Raw genomic sequence first — 15,893 nt, forward strand, 5'->3', positions numbered from 1 at the left:
ATGGCTTTAGTCAATCGTGGTTGTTGTCTTTAACAAACAGTGCTTGAGAGCCTTGATCTTTTGTTTTTGGAAAACTAGTACAACCAGAAATGGAAACTTTGCATGCCTGCTTTGTGTGTCACTGCACCTGAAATAAATATGACAAAAGTTTGCTCTGGTGGCTGTAAAATGTCAAGTCAAATCAGGAGAGGACCTGAACATGACGGTCAAGTCCAATAATGCTGTTGAGCAGGAGAAATGGGTAATGAACAGAAAGCAAATGCTGTCTCTTATCAAGGAAGTAATCTAACATCTCGGTATTACTGTATTGTGACCGCAAATAGTATTTTCTAGCGTTCTCTTAAGACAGTGAACTGACTATGTTGTTGTGTTTTGGCACACATACACTTAGGCACCAGACCACGGGAGCTGTGATTGCCCGCTGTGGCCAGCCAGAAGTCAGCTGGTGGGGCTGGAGGAACGCAGATGATGAGCACCTGGTCCAGTCCATCGCCAAGGCCTGCGCCGTGGACAGCAGCTCCCGTAAACACCTAACCAACGGCAGCTACACCAACGGCACTGACCTGCCTGATACTGACTTTGGTAAGAGCTCACACTCAGAATCTCACTAGCTTACATACTGTACACAAACACTAACGACACACCTACCACCACACACAGACCAAACTATTGTGCAATCCGACCTGTTAGGTCTTCACTAAACTAGCAGGCTTACACAAACACACGATCACAGTATCTTCTTATGTCAAAATAATTCTGATGGATGTGCGTGGATTAAATGTATGTGCGATTTAATGGTTTATTTGGACTTTTTGATTGTGACAAAGAACCGTACCCCCAGCCCTACTTTCCTACAACCTGAATTGTACTGAGAGATAATGTTTCTGTGTTTTGTGTCTGTATCAGAATCCTCCATGACCAACAGCTCAGAGGTGGAGACGTTGGCTACTCAGCCCCACAAGTTACTGATTCTGGATGCCAGGTCCTACGCTGCTGCTGTAGCTAACAGGGCCAAGGGGGGAGGCTGTGAATGCCCAGGTAGGTTTTCTCAGCTCAGTCCCTGTGACAAAGCACAATTAGGTTAATGTGTGCTGTGGATTCAGGAGCTCAGATAACGGCAAATGTGATTGCTCTGTATGGTTAAATTAATTATGGGTAAAGCAATAATTGTTGTGTTCTGAGTGTAATGCATCACACACAGCCACATCAGAATGATTAAAAAAATTAGGGATCGACCATTGATGTTTTTTCAAGGCCGATTATTAGTTGTTCATGAAAATAATGACAGATATTTGGAACCGTTATGCATTTACAGTGAAAATCCGAATTAATCCAGATTTTGGAACATTACACAATCCCACACAAAGCTTTGTTTAAATACTTTAAGCAATTATTTAATAAATTGGGAACGTTTAACATAAAACCCAGTAACAGTCACATAGTGTCGTGGGCGGGACATTACGTCCGATCAGCTGGAGTGAAATCAAAGCAGAGGGACAGACACTGAGCTGTAGCAGAGCCACAGTAGCACACTTTTTAATTCATTAACTTAATAGGTTATCAGGCAAATAAAATGCCGATACAGATAATTGGCAAACTGCCAAAAAACGGCCCAATAATTAGCCATGGTCGATAATCAGTCTGTCCAAAAAGACAACAACCAAGTATATAAAAACTAGGTTTCAAATGTGAAAAAATAAGCCGTATTCTCTGCTCTGAAACACTGTCATAGACAGACCCTCATTGCGTCTGTGTTAGTTTGCTAGCACACGTACTGATAAAGTAGCACACACATGGTAGCACCGCACACACCTTCCAAGCCGGAGAACGAGTGCCGCTCTGCGACAACAGACACTCATTAGCAGCCTACCCTGTCTCACAGTCACACACGCTCTATAATAGGACAGCACACATCCTGAAGAAGAGTGCAGCTTCTCGACAGACGGCACAAAGCACACACTTACAACAGTGAGCAGTATCACCTGGCGGACTGGGTAACTGATTCGGGCTGGACGACTGAAAAGTATGTGATTATGGTCCAGTCCATCGCCAAGGAGTATATGATTGTGGCATTTAACAGAGTTGTTTATTCATGTTAGATTAATAGAGCTAAGATACTTGTGGAATGTAGCCAACTTGCGCTGCTCACACTCCACAATTCAGTACTACACAGTTTACATTCTTTTCACTTTTTTATTTTTAACTTGTATAATGCGTTTAGAAAGAAATCACAGATTTTACTTTTCCCAGACTTTCAAACCAGTTGAAAAAACACCAGTTTTACTTTTCTCTTCTTTCTCTTTACCATTGTTTACCTTCTGTTCCAGAGTACTATCCTAACTGTGAGGTGGTGTTTATGGGCATGGCCAACATCCACTCCATCCGCAAGAGTTTCCAGTCTCTGCGTTTCCTCTGCACTCAGATGCCTGATCCAGCTAAGTAGGTTTTTTATGCCTCCAGCAATGCCTCCAATTTCCCCTGGCCGTAACTCTAAAGCTCTGCAGGCTAAAAACTATTTAAGTCAAAGCTGTCAAGCGGTGCAGTAACTGTAGGTAACTAGTAATCACAGCAGTGTTATGGTCTTGGCCATACATCTGTGCCTGATTTAGAAAGCCCAACCCCCAAGTGAAGGATCTCTTTCCATCTACACTCCCAGACTCAATGCTACAATGATATGTAATTGAATCACTTTAGCTTAAGAGAACGTTGTTGAAAGTGGTTAGACGATTAACTCAGAAGACAAAATCAGACTCCAAAACATGTTTTGAAATATTACAGAGCCATTGTCAGAGGTGGAAAAAGTTCAAAAATATTGTTCTTAAGTAAGAGTACCAATACTTTTTATGAAATATTACTACAAGTAAAACTAAAAAGTGAAATTACCTATCTGAAAACATACTCAAGTAAAAGTAATACGTACTTCATTTAAAATTTAATTTAAGTAAAGTTATTTATTTACATAAAAAAAACTGTAAAACGGGATTTCTTTTGGATTTTTTATTAGTCAAAGTTTTTTAATTTATTTTTTATTCAGTAACTGATGGGATTTGTAATGTAGCGAAATGCAATACTTCACTCAAAAATGTAATCAAGTACATTTCAAATTTTTAAAAACTACTTGAAAAATACAAAATACACAACAAAACTACTCAGTACGGTAACGTAAATAAATGTATTTTGTTACTTTCCACTACTGGCCAGTATTTGAAATGGCAAAGTCAGTTTCTAAAATTGACCAAACTCTAATTCTCTGATTCTAATAATTTAAGTTCTTCTACTTTAAAGGCTACTTCTAGTAGGCCTATTGTACGTTTTATATCACTATTTATTTTTTAGCTCACTTTGCAGATTCAGATTAATAATACAAAATATTATGAATAAATAAATTATGATTTATTAAAGTGGATGGGGATGAGACTTTTGATCCGGTGGTAAAATTCACAAGCTACCAGCCATGTCCTACTTCCGTGGTTATTTGGTGAAAGTAACGCAAAAGTAGTGTAAAGCATTACAATTCTGACAGTAATATTGTAATATAACTAATTACTCTCAAATGACAGTAACTATCTAGTAATCTATAATTTATTAACTTGCCCAACACAGATAATCACTACCCGCTACACACCAAACGATGGACAGACAATGTTAGCAGCTAACTGGTGAACATAGTTGAGCATTTAGCAGTTAAAGAGTCAGATACGGTATATTGCTCAGGAGTTGGTGGAGACCAAAAACAGAGCTAAAGGACTGACTTTTGAACTTAAATTCCCCAGGTTGCCAGTAAAACCTCCAAATAAATGTTAATATTGCTCCGTAATTGCTGCCTGTGTAATTGTTAGCAGATATTTGTTAGAAAGTTTGTCATATCAACTTAAACGAAGGTCATATGTTTGTACGTACCTTGCTTCCGATGCCAAATGGCCAAAAATATCAGTTATTGCAGGTTTAAAAACAGTTCATGCTTGAAAATGCTTTATGTTATTGAGTTAAAGTCAGACAATTTTACTTTTCAATTAATCCGTCAACCCCTTTTTTTCTGAGCAAAAAAATAATAACAAAGTAGAAAGACCACACATTTACATCATGGTTGTGCTCTTACTTATACAAAGAGATGTTGTTGACCTGTGACGTTGCCAGCCAGACAAATCTTTAAATGCTGTGCTATGTGGCATGGTCCATGCTACGTATTTGACCTTATGAAACGTGTGTGCCATAAATTAGTGTCTGAGGCATTTGAGGTTCTCTGTAGTTTTTGTTCCGTTACTGTGTGTGTGCCTGCAGCTGGCTTTCTGCACTGGAGAGCACCAAGTGGCTGCAGCACCTGTCCCTGCTGCTGAAGGCGGCGCTGCTGGTGGTCAACGCTGTGGACCGAGACCACAGACCCGTTCTGGTGCACTGCTCTGATGGCTGGGACCGCACACCTCAGATCGTTGCTTTGTCCAAGCTTTTGCTGGACCCTTACTACCGCACTGTTGAGGTAAAGATGAAGACTCCTATTTTATTTCCATCAATGATCCTTTGTTATTATTTTTGTTTATTTTTATTCCCTTGAAAAATATTTGATCATTGACATCATGTTATAATTGCAATATTTCCAATGCAGCTAGGATCAAATTTGATAGCAGAAAAACAATTTTTACTTTAATTCAATATTTATTGTTTTTATGTTTGAAAACAAACAAACTGTGTGGTTGATATAAAAAGAAAGCAATATTTAATTTAATCCAAGCTCTTTTGACGTCTTTCTGCAGGGCTTCCAGGTTTTGGTGGAGACTGATTGGCTAGACTTCGGCCATAAATTTGCCGACCGCTGCGGCCATGGAGAAAACTCTGAGGACCTGAACGAGCGCTGCCCCGTCTTCCTGCAGTGGCTAGATTGTGTTCACCAGCTCCAGAGGCAGTTCCCATGCTCCTTTGAGTTTAACGAGGCCTTCCTGGTGCGTACGGGTTGGGTGATTAATGTCAAGCGCAAGTATTGCAAATTCTGATTCTAGAGATTCCTGAGATTAGACGGTTCCGAAAGTTGGCATGTGCAGTGGTGGAAATGGCATGCCTCTGAGGTGTATTTAGTTTTGCAGTTACAGTGTGTGTGTGTGTGTGTGTGTGTGTTTATAAGCCGCACTGGGGCTCGTGTCATCTCTGCTCTAGTATCATACCTGAGGTGTGTGTACAAGCATTTACCTATGTGTTCTTGTGTGTGTGCGCAGGTGAAACTGGTGCAGCACACCTACTCCTGTCTGTTTGGCACCTTCCTGTGTAACAGCGGCAAGGAGAGGGAGGACCGTCACGTTCAGGAGAGAACCTGCTCAGTCTGGTCACTGCTGAGACCGGCCAACCGCACTTTGAGGAACATGCTGTACTCCACACACTCCGAGACAGTACGTCCAAGTGTTAACTCTTAAATATTTTAGAAATCGGAGTACTTCCAATTCTGGTTTAAAGCTGATTGAAACCCATAAAGACAAAGGATAAAATGAGTAAAAGCTGTTAGGAAAAAGCCTTCAAATGCATTATGGGAAGGAGCTTTGCATTTTATGTCTCTTTATGCTTCTTGTTTACTGTTTTGATCTCAAACTTTTGAGAATGCATGCTTGTTATTGTCTTTCTGCATGCATACATGCGTGCGCGTGTGTGCCACCACCACTTATTCTTAGAAGTTCTTTGCATTCAGAGCTTGTCAAATATTTGTATGTATATATACATATAATATATGTACTTTCTATTTAAGGTGTTTTAGATTTTAGATTATTGCTACTACTATTTACCATTCTTGTTACACTAAGTTAAGTTTGCACCTGTTATTGTTTCAGGTTCTTCACCCAGTGTGTCATGTACGCAACCTGATGCTGTGGACGGCTGTCTACCTGCCCAGTTCCTCCCCCACCACCCCCTCCGATGACTCCTGTGCCCCCTACCCTGTACCGGGTTGCAACACTGAGGACGCGCCCTTGGGCAGGTGAGCCTGGCGCACGGGCACCCGACCCCCCCCCCTGTCTTCCTTCCTCATGTAAGATAAACACAGGTCGAGGACTCCCACAGCCAGACGAGCCCGACTATTCATCTCGACTACTTAAATACTTTGCTCTGCTCTTGCCCTCACAGTTACAGATACGTTTTTATGTTTTGCTTATCTTGTGTCCCATGCTGGTCATGGAGCAGAGCAACAGGAAGTTGTTTCATAATTTATGACCCCTAGTTTATGGCCATTCTGAATGCTTCTCCCTCATTATGTTTGTGCTGCATCTTTCTTGTTTTGATGAGGCTGACATGTGATTGATTTGTTAACCAAACGGTTTGTAATGATTATATGTGCAGCTGTGTGAGCCATTGTTATGTATTGATAATGTTGTTTTTCAAGCATAATTCTTCTCTTGTTTACTCTTTAGACGTACGAAGACTCGCTCCTTCGACAACTTGCCCAGTGCATGTGAGCTGGGAAGCTCGCTGGCTCCTAACCGCCGCTCCAGTGACCCAAGCCTCAATGAGAAGTGGCAGGACCACCGGCGTTCTCTGGAGCTCAACATGGCAGTGGGGCCTGAGGGAGGGGGAAACCAGGATCAGGAGGTGCGGCCTAACGGAGTGGGGCCTTACCCAGACGGAGTGGACTCTGAGCTGGAAGACAGCCCACAGCCCCAGGGCTCACATGCTGAGCTTGGACAGGAAGCCTCTGTGAGCACGGCAGAAACAGTGGCGGAAGCTGAGAAGGCGGAGCTCTCTGTGGCGGTGGGCGTGGCTGAGGGCCAGATGGAGAACATTCTTAAGGAAGCCACTAAGGAGGAGGCGGGAACAGATGTTAAGAGAGAGGGAAGTGCTGCTGTCACACATGTCATCAACACTGTTGACACAGAAGTCAAGAAGGAAGCAAAAGTTGAAGAGGATGACGAGTGTGCTAAGGTTAATGGGACTGAGATGCAGAGAGAAGCATTTACTAATGGTCACCATCTAGAAAATTGCATAATGGAGGCTGAGGTTGATGAGTCTCCCCCTCTGCCCACACAGAAGGCAGAGGAGCTGGATCAGCAGGCAGCAGAGTTGACTCAGTCACGAGAGGACCTGGTAAAGCAGGACGCAGAGAACCGTTCTGCACTAGAGGAGCTTGAACATGGACAGAGTGAGTCCGGCTCACGTGACCCTGAGCACCCTGCAGCCCATAGAACTATAACAAACAGCTTTGTGGACAGGTCACCTGAAGAGCCAGGAGTTGATGAGGAGACCAGCCCTGACTCTGAATCTGACAACGCTGTCTCAGAGCCAGTAGAGCATGGTGATAAGAGGGCCTCTCTGATGGAAAGCTCCACAGAGACTTTAACGGAAGAAGCCTGTAGCAGGTTGGAGCTACCAGCACAGCCAACAGTTTGTCCCAGTCATCAGCCTTGCAGTGATAGCAAGAACCAACTGCCCAGCACCAGGAAGGAGAAAGGATTGGAGACAGGCGAACAAGGCTTTGTCAGAACTTTAAACGGGGGCAGTAAGCGGCCCTCTGATAGTGCCTTTCAGTCTGTGAATGCTGACCTCAACAGGGAAGGGCTCTGTAATGGCGACAACTCCGACGGGGAGCCCTGCGGAGGACATCACTGGGTCAAAGGTAACGGGGAGAGGGTTCCTCTGAGTCGACAGGTGTCCCTAGCAAGCTGCAACTCTTTGATCCTGCATCCACGGGGCAGCTGCTCCCAGCACCGTTGGTGCCACACCCTGCTGGGCCGTGCTGCCATTAGCCCAGAACAGCCGTCACGCAGCCATCTTGACGACGACGGGCTGACGCTGCACACGGATGCCATCCAGCAGAGGCTAAGGCAGATTGAGGCGGGACACCAGATGGAGGTGGAGTCTCTGAAGAAGCAGGTGCAGGAGCTGTGGAGCCGCCTGGAGAATCAGCAGCACGTCGGCTCCCACAGGATCAACGGAGACATGGGAGACGAAGTGGTAAGATGCTGACGGGTCGGACATGACTGACCAGCTGATCTGTTTACTTCAGCCCAATGAGCTCCTTTCACGCCCCTTCTGATTGTGTGTATCTCCCTCCATGCAGACATCAATGACAGACTCTGAGTACAACCTGGACCCAAACTGTTTGTCGCGCTGCAGCACAGAGCTTTTCTCTGAGGCCAGCTGGGAGCAGGTGGACAAGCAGGACACTGAGGTGAGCAGCCAGGCCAAGATAATTAAGGGAGGGAAGGAACCAAACTCTCTAAGCAATGGCTGTATTTGTTTGTAGCTTACATATATGGACCCCAGATCTCTTCAGAAATGGCAGTTGATGGTGGTTGATGGTAGGTGAGCTGCTCTGTGGATCAGAGCTGTGAACTGAGATTAGTCTGTACATTACAGGTGACTCGCTGGTACCCAGACCATTTGGCAGCCCAGTGTTATGGCTGTGAGAGCAGGTTCTGGCTCGCCACCAGGAGGCATCACTGCAGGTAAGCACTGAGGGTTCTCAAGCGGCAGAAGCTCAAACCTTCAGACACTATCCCTGTCATCAACCACTCCTCTCTGTCCTGTTGAGACTTAGAGAGGTGTTTCCTTCTGTTTAAGCTTGCTATTCTTCTGTTTCTTGTATCCAGATACAACCAGGCGTGTCTAGATTAGGCTGAGGCAGCTTTCAGTTCACACCTGGCATCTTAATGATTCATATTCATTTTAGATGACCCTTTTCTGATGGGAATTTTATTTTGTTTCTACTACGGGCTGCACGATTAATCTAATCACAATCTTGATTTCACTTAATCGCAATAACATTACTGCAATTTCAGTAATCAAAACAGTTGTGTGTGAAACTTTGTGTGCACTGCAGTCTCCACGTCATAACTTAACGGTCACGGAAGGCTTGTTTCATGCGGACGCGCTGATAGTTTTGTTGTCATTTACTTATAATTCTTCATGTGGAAGACAAAAACTACACACTTTAGCTTTAAAAAAAGTATTGCACATTTTTTGTTATATGTATTTCTTTTAATGGTCATTTAACTTTGTAAATTTAAGTTGAGTAATACACATTTAAAAAAAAATTTCCCAGTCTAAATAAGATGCATGTGCTGGTATAAAAAAATTTCAGTTTATTGTCTACCCTGCTCTGTACTACATATGAGAACAGATGCATTTCTGACGACCAGCAGAGATGGTTAAGACAACCTGATCTTAACCCATCCTCAGTATGTTCTGAATGTCCACTAGGATTAGGTCACGCAAGACACATATTATTGCTAAGAGTGAGAGTAAGAGTCCTCTTGTCAAAGGGCCACTCTATTGATTTATTATGACATTTTCCATAAAGTTGTGGGACATGTAAGAGACAAACTTTGAAAAAATTGTCAAAATCAATGCAGCAGATGCCAAGATATCCGGACTTTTACACCCTACTACGGGTCCAAAAACGTTAATTCCTACAGTCCTTGATTCTCTTTAGGACACTCTATATGCCTGGTAAACACCAATGGCTTTCAAACTCCACACCTGCAGTATGTTATGCAGGCTTTTATTATAAATTGTCTCAGATAGCAAAGTTAACCTGATGACATCATGATGGTGTTGATAGAATGGATTGAATTTGTTGGATAGAGAGCCGCTGTCATGCCCAGACATAACTGATTAGAATAAAGTGCCAGATTGCACAACTACGACCTTTCAAAGACAGTCCACTTGGAATTATCAGGATATGTGAAGTGCACAGAACGAGATTAATTTTTCTATATTCTGCCTCATTCAATCAGCTGGTGGTGTTTCCCCTGGTGGTTCATTTCTAAATGTCTGTAATGTGTGCTCTTTACTTCCTTTTCTTCGTGATGGATTGCAGCAAGTCAACCATTGAGCGGCAGACATTTAATTTGTCTAGTTGCTCATCCAGTGTGGTCTGGACTGCAGATAAAATTGCATACAATACTCTGTTTATATTCATTTTTCAGCCAGGGATTCAAAACACAAAAGGCTAGAATTAACGGTGTACCATTGCAGCCATTTCACTATTGTAGCTATCTTCAATTTTCTAGCTTTTAGAAAAGATAACGTTGTAACACGCATCTTGAGAAGTGTGTTTTAGTGTGTTACGTGTTCTCCACTGCTCAGGCAGTTCTTATCCATTGTTTGCCCCTCTCCTCTACAGTGGCAGGGAGCCTGTCCAGGAGGTCTGGTGAGAGCCGGCTCCCCTGTCCCTTCCCTTTCCACCCTTTTTAACCTGGCATCACTGCAACTCCCACCTCCTAATCCTCAACCCCTCTTCCCCTCCCTGCTCCTTCCCCTCCTCACCTTTTGCATCGGGTATTGCCTTCATTCTGTTGTAGTTGTCAGCAAATTCTCAGGGAAATCTCTCGTCATTTCTGAGATGTATTGACTTGAGTGTGCGTCCTGCTGCGCCAACGTGTTGCCATTCTGTGCTAAACACGGTGCCGTCAGTTAGAGGGCTGTGATTGGTTGAGGGCTGATTGGTAAAATTTGATTTCACCTAAACAATTCTAATCTTAAAAAAAAAAACCCACCTGTGGACTTCCTCAACCTCAAAACTCCTTCTGCCTTAGTGCCACATCAGCACCCTACCATCCCACCACCCTCAACACACAACGCAGCAGCATGCTGCCCCAAACAGCTGTCTGCATCTCACCTCCCAGCAGCACATCATGGTGCTGGAGACCTCTCAGTCCACCTGGTGGTGTAAAAAAGGCTGGAGACTCAGAGTGAATTTGTATTTTTTAAATTTCTGCTCAAGGTGGGTACAGGTAGTTAGAAGAGGCCGCTGTATGTGTTAGTGTGTGAGCATGGCCTTACATCTAAATCTGAGCATGGGTATCTGAAACCTTCAGTGTGACCTGCCTTCTGTTTAGTGATGGTCATGTGTTTTCTAACGGGCTGAATAATTACGTTAGCACCGCTGAGTGTTAGACCACCTTTGCTAACCGGTATGTAGTGCAACATCACAGCAGGGCTGACTTGAAAACAGGATGAATGGGGTTTGCTCAGAACTCTCATACCTTCTTTCCACCTGTTTTATCATGCGTCCAAGGCATAGACTGTATATAAAGATGGACTACCCGTCTTCACTTCTTCCCACTGTACAAAAGTGAAGCCAAAATATCCCGCATTCAGGCGCTTCCATCTTGTAACTATGGAGCCAGAGGCTGCGTAGTAGCAATCGGGCTGTGGAGCCGCAGTATGAAAGTTCCGCCCCACACCCGCTTGACCAATTACGAGTCAATCGCAGCTGTCAATCATGAGGTTTTACCCAAATACAGTACCAGTCAAAAGTTCAGTTACAATTACTCATTCACTTGAATAGGAAAGCGTACCTAAACTTTTGACTGTATATTGGGAAAAATGTATTTGACGTCCATTTGAGATGTTTTGGCTTCACTTTAACTGTCTGTGCACCAACCCCTGGTCCAAGGTGATCAGTTTATAATCAGATAGAGCAACAACACCAAAATAACTATCTGGAAATCAGTTTGTCTACAGGAGATACATTTTCACATCAGCATCCTGTTCTTTAAATGTGGTTTAACTGAATCAGGCTAACAGGATGTTAGCCAGCTAAAATGATCCCGTTAGTTTTCATCAACCCGGTCTTTCGAACCCTATCAGAAGTTTGTAATCTTTGATGGAGTCATGTTGAATAATAGTGTGCTCTCATTTTGAAATAACGGCAACATTATTAATATAGATCATGTGATTGTTTTTATGAATTGTTAACCTACTGAGCAGCTGCAGTAAAAAATGTGCTAAGTCTGGTGATATTCTGTTTTTCTAGAAAGCTCCACTGTTGTCCAGAAACTATTAAAACACTTCAGTGTTATGTTGCACTGGGTGACATTTTGTCAACTGTAGTTCATTTCAGTTCATCTCACACCATCCTGCTGATGTAACCTGTGCTCCAAATATGTATAAATCCACAGCTGAAAATATTCCTCAACAAATTCCATTTTTACTCCTGTACATTTGCTTAAACCTACTGTGCCCCAGTGTTAAACTAAATAGTTCATCCAAAAAAAATATGCTTTACATCTTCATTAGGAACAAAGGGACTTGGACAGGTTGATTAGATTATTGCTCGCCTTATCCTTTTTTCCTAAAGCCGAGCAACCACTAAGAACACCTTAGAAATAAACCTTGTCCAATATCTGTCATGTAGACTAAACTTTAAAATATAATTCTATTCATAATCTACCTGCAGTGACAACAAATGATAGATTATTTCAATCTTGCTGTACTCTAAAATTTGTACTTTTGATACATTTCTTCCAATTGTGTGTTTTAATGGCAAATCTCTACCAAAATGTCGTAAATAACCACCACGTTTTCTGGTTTCATAAAGGAGTCCTTTGTATGGGAAAATAAGTTGATGTATGAAACTTTTAAAGGGGTAGAAAAATCATCCTTACAAGGATCTATGAGCCCGCACTTTTGCAGGTTCAGCTCCAGATAAACCAGCTTTGAATGTATTTGAAATGAAGCTAACTCAGTTTTGCATGTATGAAGAACAGGGCCTGGTGCAAATGTAACAAATGTAAAGGAGTAGAATTGCATGCAAAGGAGACGCATGATGACAGTAGGTGTGAAGTGGCTCCGCCTGAGAGTCCAGTGGTGACCTGTCTGTGTCTCCCTGCAGGAACTGCGGTAACGTGTTCTGTGCCAGCTGTTGCGACCAGAAGATCCCAGTGCCAAGCCAGCAGCTGTTCGAGCCCAGCCGCGTCTGTAAGACCTGCTACGGCAGCCTCAAGCTCAGCCCGGCTCCCCTGGACCTGGAGCTGGAGAAACCCATCGCAGCCAGCTCCAACTGAGCTTCAGAGGAACGGGAGAGGATGAGCCGCCTGCCCACACTGCTGGAGAAGAGCACAGGAGCTACACAGAATGTCCCATGTACTTTGTGTGTATGTATGTATGTGTGTGTGTGTGTTGCAGATATGGAATTTAATGTGTATATACAGGAAATGACGTGGAAGAGGTGCTGAATGACGTGTTGCAAAGCGCTCTAAAGTGCGTGTGTGTGTGTGTGTGTGTGTGTGTGTGTGTGTGTGCGTGTGTGTGTGTGTGTGCGTGTGTGTGTGTCTGTGTGTGTGTCTGTGTGTGTGCGTAATTTGTGCGTGTGAGAGAGAGAAAATCCCGCATTTGCCACACAGGTGGTTTGTGGCAGTGACGGGACTGCCCTCTGAGGCCAGAGGAGTGAGAATGGAGCTCCTGGCGCCTTGGTCCAGGCAGGCATTGAAGGTGTTCTCACTGTGTTGCTGAAGTCTCTCGGGGGGGCTTCGGTCCATCGAATCAATTCCCCGCTCATCCACGCTTCTCAGCAGACTCCCACGTACTATCATCTGCAACGTGGCCTGCTTCTTTTCTCTGGAGGGTGTATGATCCGGAGCAACGTGACACATCTCCAGGAAACAGACAGTCAAGACAGTCTCTCAGCTTTTAGAAGTGTCTGAATAGTTGGTGCTCACGAATGTTGTTTAGGGAAAGGTTAAAGGATCAGTTCACCCAAATTACCGTACCATATTTCCTCACTTACCTCTAACCATGCATCTCAATTCATTTTATTTTCCCGGGTTTTGAGACCTCATTTCTGAGGTTTCTGCTGTCACCCCGATACAGTGCAATACAGTAAATTGAAAAAGGGCTGCAACTATTGTTTCCATTATCAATAAATCAGCAAATACTTATCATTTAATCATTTGGATTTTTCCTGTAAAATGTCAGAAGATAGGGAAATGTGGCCATCATATTGTCTTAGAGCACAAGGTCACATATTCATATTGCTTGGTTTGTCCAACCTACAGTCCAAAAAAGATATTCAGTTTAATAACACATCTGACGAAGATAAGATGCTTTGTTTTTTTTAATTATTTTCTTTTTACATATGAGGAATTGGAACCAGATAGTGTTTTCTCTAATTTTCCTATTTGATTATAAAATGATTAATTGTTGTTTGTGGCTCACAGCACTGAAAAATGACACCCGAAGTGGTACTCCACTGATTTAGTGTCGCACTTCCACATAGTTGGCTGATTTACAAGAGACACATTAAAACAAGATTTGTGAAAATTGATGCAGCAGAGGCCGATATGTCTTGACTTTTAGTCCAGAGTCTGGTTCAAACTAAATACAATTCCCATAATGCAACTCAATAGTGTCTCTAAATAAGATCCTCTCACTGCCTGAAGGACATCACTATGGCATTATCGAGGTTATTTTTTTAAGACTTAATCAAGCTTAAAAAAAATATGAGTCAATTGCTTTTATAGGCTGAGTAGTACCCCTCATGATAAATGAACGGGTGTTTATCTCATGATCTTTGTGTAAAATCGGCTTCACCCTGAGTAAGTCACAGTTTTCTAGTTTGGGTGAACTGACTCTTTAACACGCTCTGGGACGAATCTCAACTCGGTATATTTGCTTGCTTTTTTCAGTGAGTTCCCCCGCTTTTGTCACAAACGTGTGTGTACACAGTATATACAGCTAATTGACATATAGAACAAGAAAAAAAAACACACTATGTTGCTAACTCAGTTTGTTTTTAACGTGTTGAGATACAGCCCACAGGGCAGGCAGAGGATGAAGATTTTTCTATACTTTTGAATACTTACCTTGTCCACAGTGACGAGAGTAAATATTTGTTTTTGTTACAAAATCACACGTGAGTCTTAAACAAGACTAGTTAGTGATCTATAGAAAAGGCTTTAGAACATCCGACCCTTTAACAGCTGATGGCCGCTCAGCTTTTCCACGCTCATAGCAAAGCGGTTATAATTAATATAACTTCTTTGCTGAACGACTGTTAGTCAGCGTCTGCTGATGTGATGTGGCGTTGTCAGTTTGTGTCAGACGGCAGGCGAGCTGCAGGTTGTTTGTGCCCGAGACGGACGGACTGTGTAATCTCTCCTGTTAGCCATACCTTCATGCCATTCACTCACAACAGCCCCATTTAAAAAAAATATATATATATTTTTACCCAGCAGGCACTGGGAGCTGGAAGTCTCACTCATTTTTCAGTCTTTCGGTGGAAATCTCAAGTGAAGTTGTGAATTTGGCATGTTGAACTTTCACGTTCAAATTGTAAACGCAACATATCTAAATTTCATTTCATGGTGACCTCACTTGTGATCTCCACTTTGATTGGCCGAAACACGGAGGAGAGCCGCGGCAGCAGAAAGGGCTCATGACGTTTTCAGAAGTCTGTAACTCCCTCACGAGTCACGTTTGAGAAGCTTCACTGAGACGCCCACTCTGCCTAACACCCATTCAATGACCTCCTTACACACACAGTCACGCGCACACACATATATTCTTTTGTAAAATAAATGAAATAATATATTCAGATACCTATATAGCATTTAAGAAAAATGTATAGAATCCTTGAATAGTGGCTCACTTAATAAGTCACCAAAAAGTTTTTTTTTATTTCTTTGATTACTTATGTTATTGATTGCTGAAAAAAACTATATTTTGCAACCTGTTGAAGACGACAGGTTTCTTTTTTTTATTATTGAGAAGCAGGGTGTCCTGTTTTGATGCTGAAGTGGTTTTCCCTTTTTAAATGGATTAATTTATTAAGGCGTTGTTGTTGAATTGCTGTTTAAAGTCCAGACAATTCAATTGCCACAGGATAATCAGTGTTTATGAGAGGAGAAATGAGAGATGGTTTAGATCTGTGGCTACGGTGACACACTTGTCATTTCTGTTTCTGTTTTGTTTCAGCCAATTACAGGATTTGTAGATGTAATGATTTCCTGATTAGGAGGGGAAGCGGGTTAAGTCTGAGGTGTAATCTAGTATCTAGCATCATGTGACCTGTGACCATCACATGTCCCAATGAAGAGAAGAAAAGGAAACAAAAACCCCAGTGCGTCTGTAGCCAATGCGACGTCTATGCACTGAGAGAACAGTGGTCCAAAAAAGCTGCCTAAATCCAAAATCAACAC

At 42.8% G+C, this 15,893-nt stretch overlaps 1 protein-coding gene across 5 annotated transcripts in view; it reads left to right on the plus strand.

Moving 5' to 3' along the window:
- mtmr3 (myotubularin related protein 3) overlaps positions 1-12,871 on the plus strand; it is a 28,955-nt gene extending 16,084 nt beyond the window's left edge. For 2 of the 5 annotated variants that reach the window (XM_034871695.1, XM_034871697.1), the window contains 11 exons: positions 392-582; positions 907-1,038; positions 2,328-2,439; positions 4,282-4,477; positions 4,752-4,937; positions 5,208-5,378; positions 5,811-5,956; positions 6,387-7,923; positions 8,030-8,140; positions 8,329-8,417; positions 12,590-12,871. In XM_034871695.1, coding sequence (XP_034727586.1) covers positions 392-582; positions 907-1,038; positions 2,328-2,439; positions 4,282-4,477; positions 4,752-4,937; positions 5,208-5,378; positions 5,811-5,956; positions 6,387-7,923; positions 8,030-8,140; positions 8,329-8,417; positions 12,590-12,761 — 3,043 coding nt within the window. In that variant the 3' untranslated portion in view covers positions 12,762-12,871. Of the gene's footprint in view, positions 1-391; positions 583-906; positions 1,039-2,327; positions 2,440-4,281; positions 4,478-4,751; positions 4,938-5,207; positions 5,379-5,810; positions 5,957-6,386; positions 7,924-8,029; positions 8,141-8,328; positions 8,418-10,096; positions 10,124-12,589 lie in introns of all 5 variants that reach the window. The other 3 variants (XM_034871693.1, XM_034871694.1, XM_034871696.1) reach the window with 3 other exon arrangements.
- Positions 12,872-15,893: the final 3,022 nt, after the last annotated feature.

This window comes from Etheostoma cragini, chromosome 5 (assembly GCF_013103735.1).
Source record: "Etheostoma cragini isolate CJK2018 chromosome 5, CSU_Ecrag_1.0, whole genome shotgun sequence".
Lineage (NCBI taxonomy): Eukaryota > Metazoa > Chordata > Actinopteri > Perciformes > Percidae > Etheostoma > Etheostoma cragini.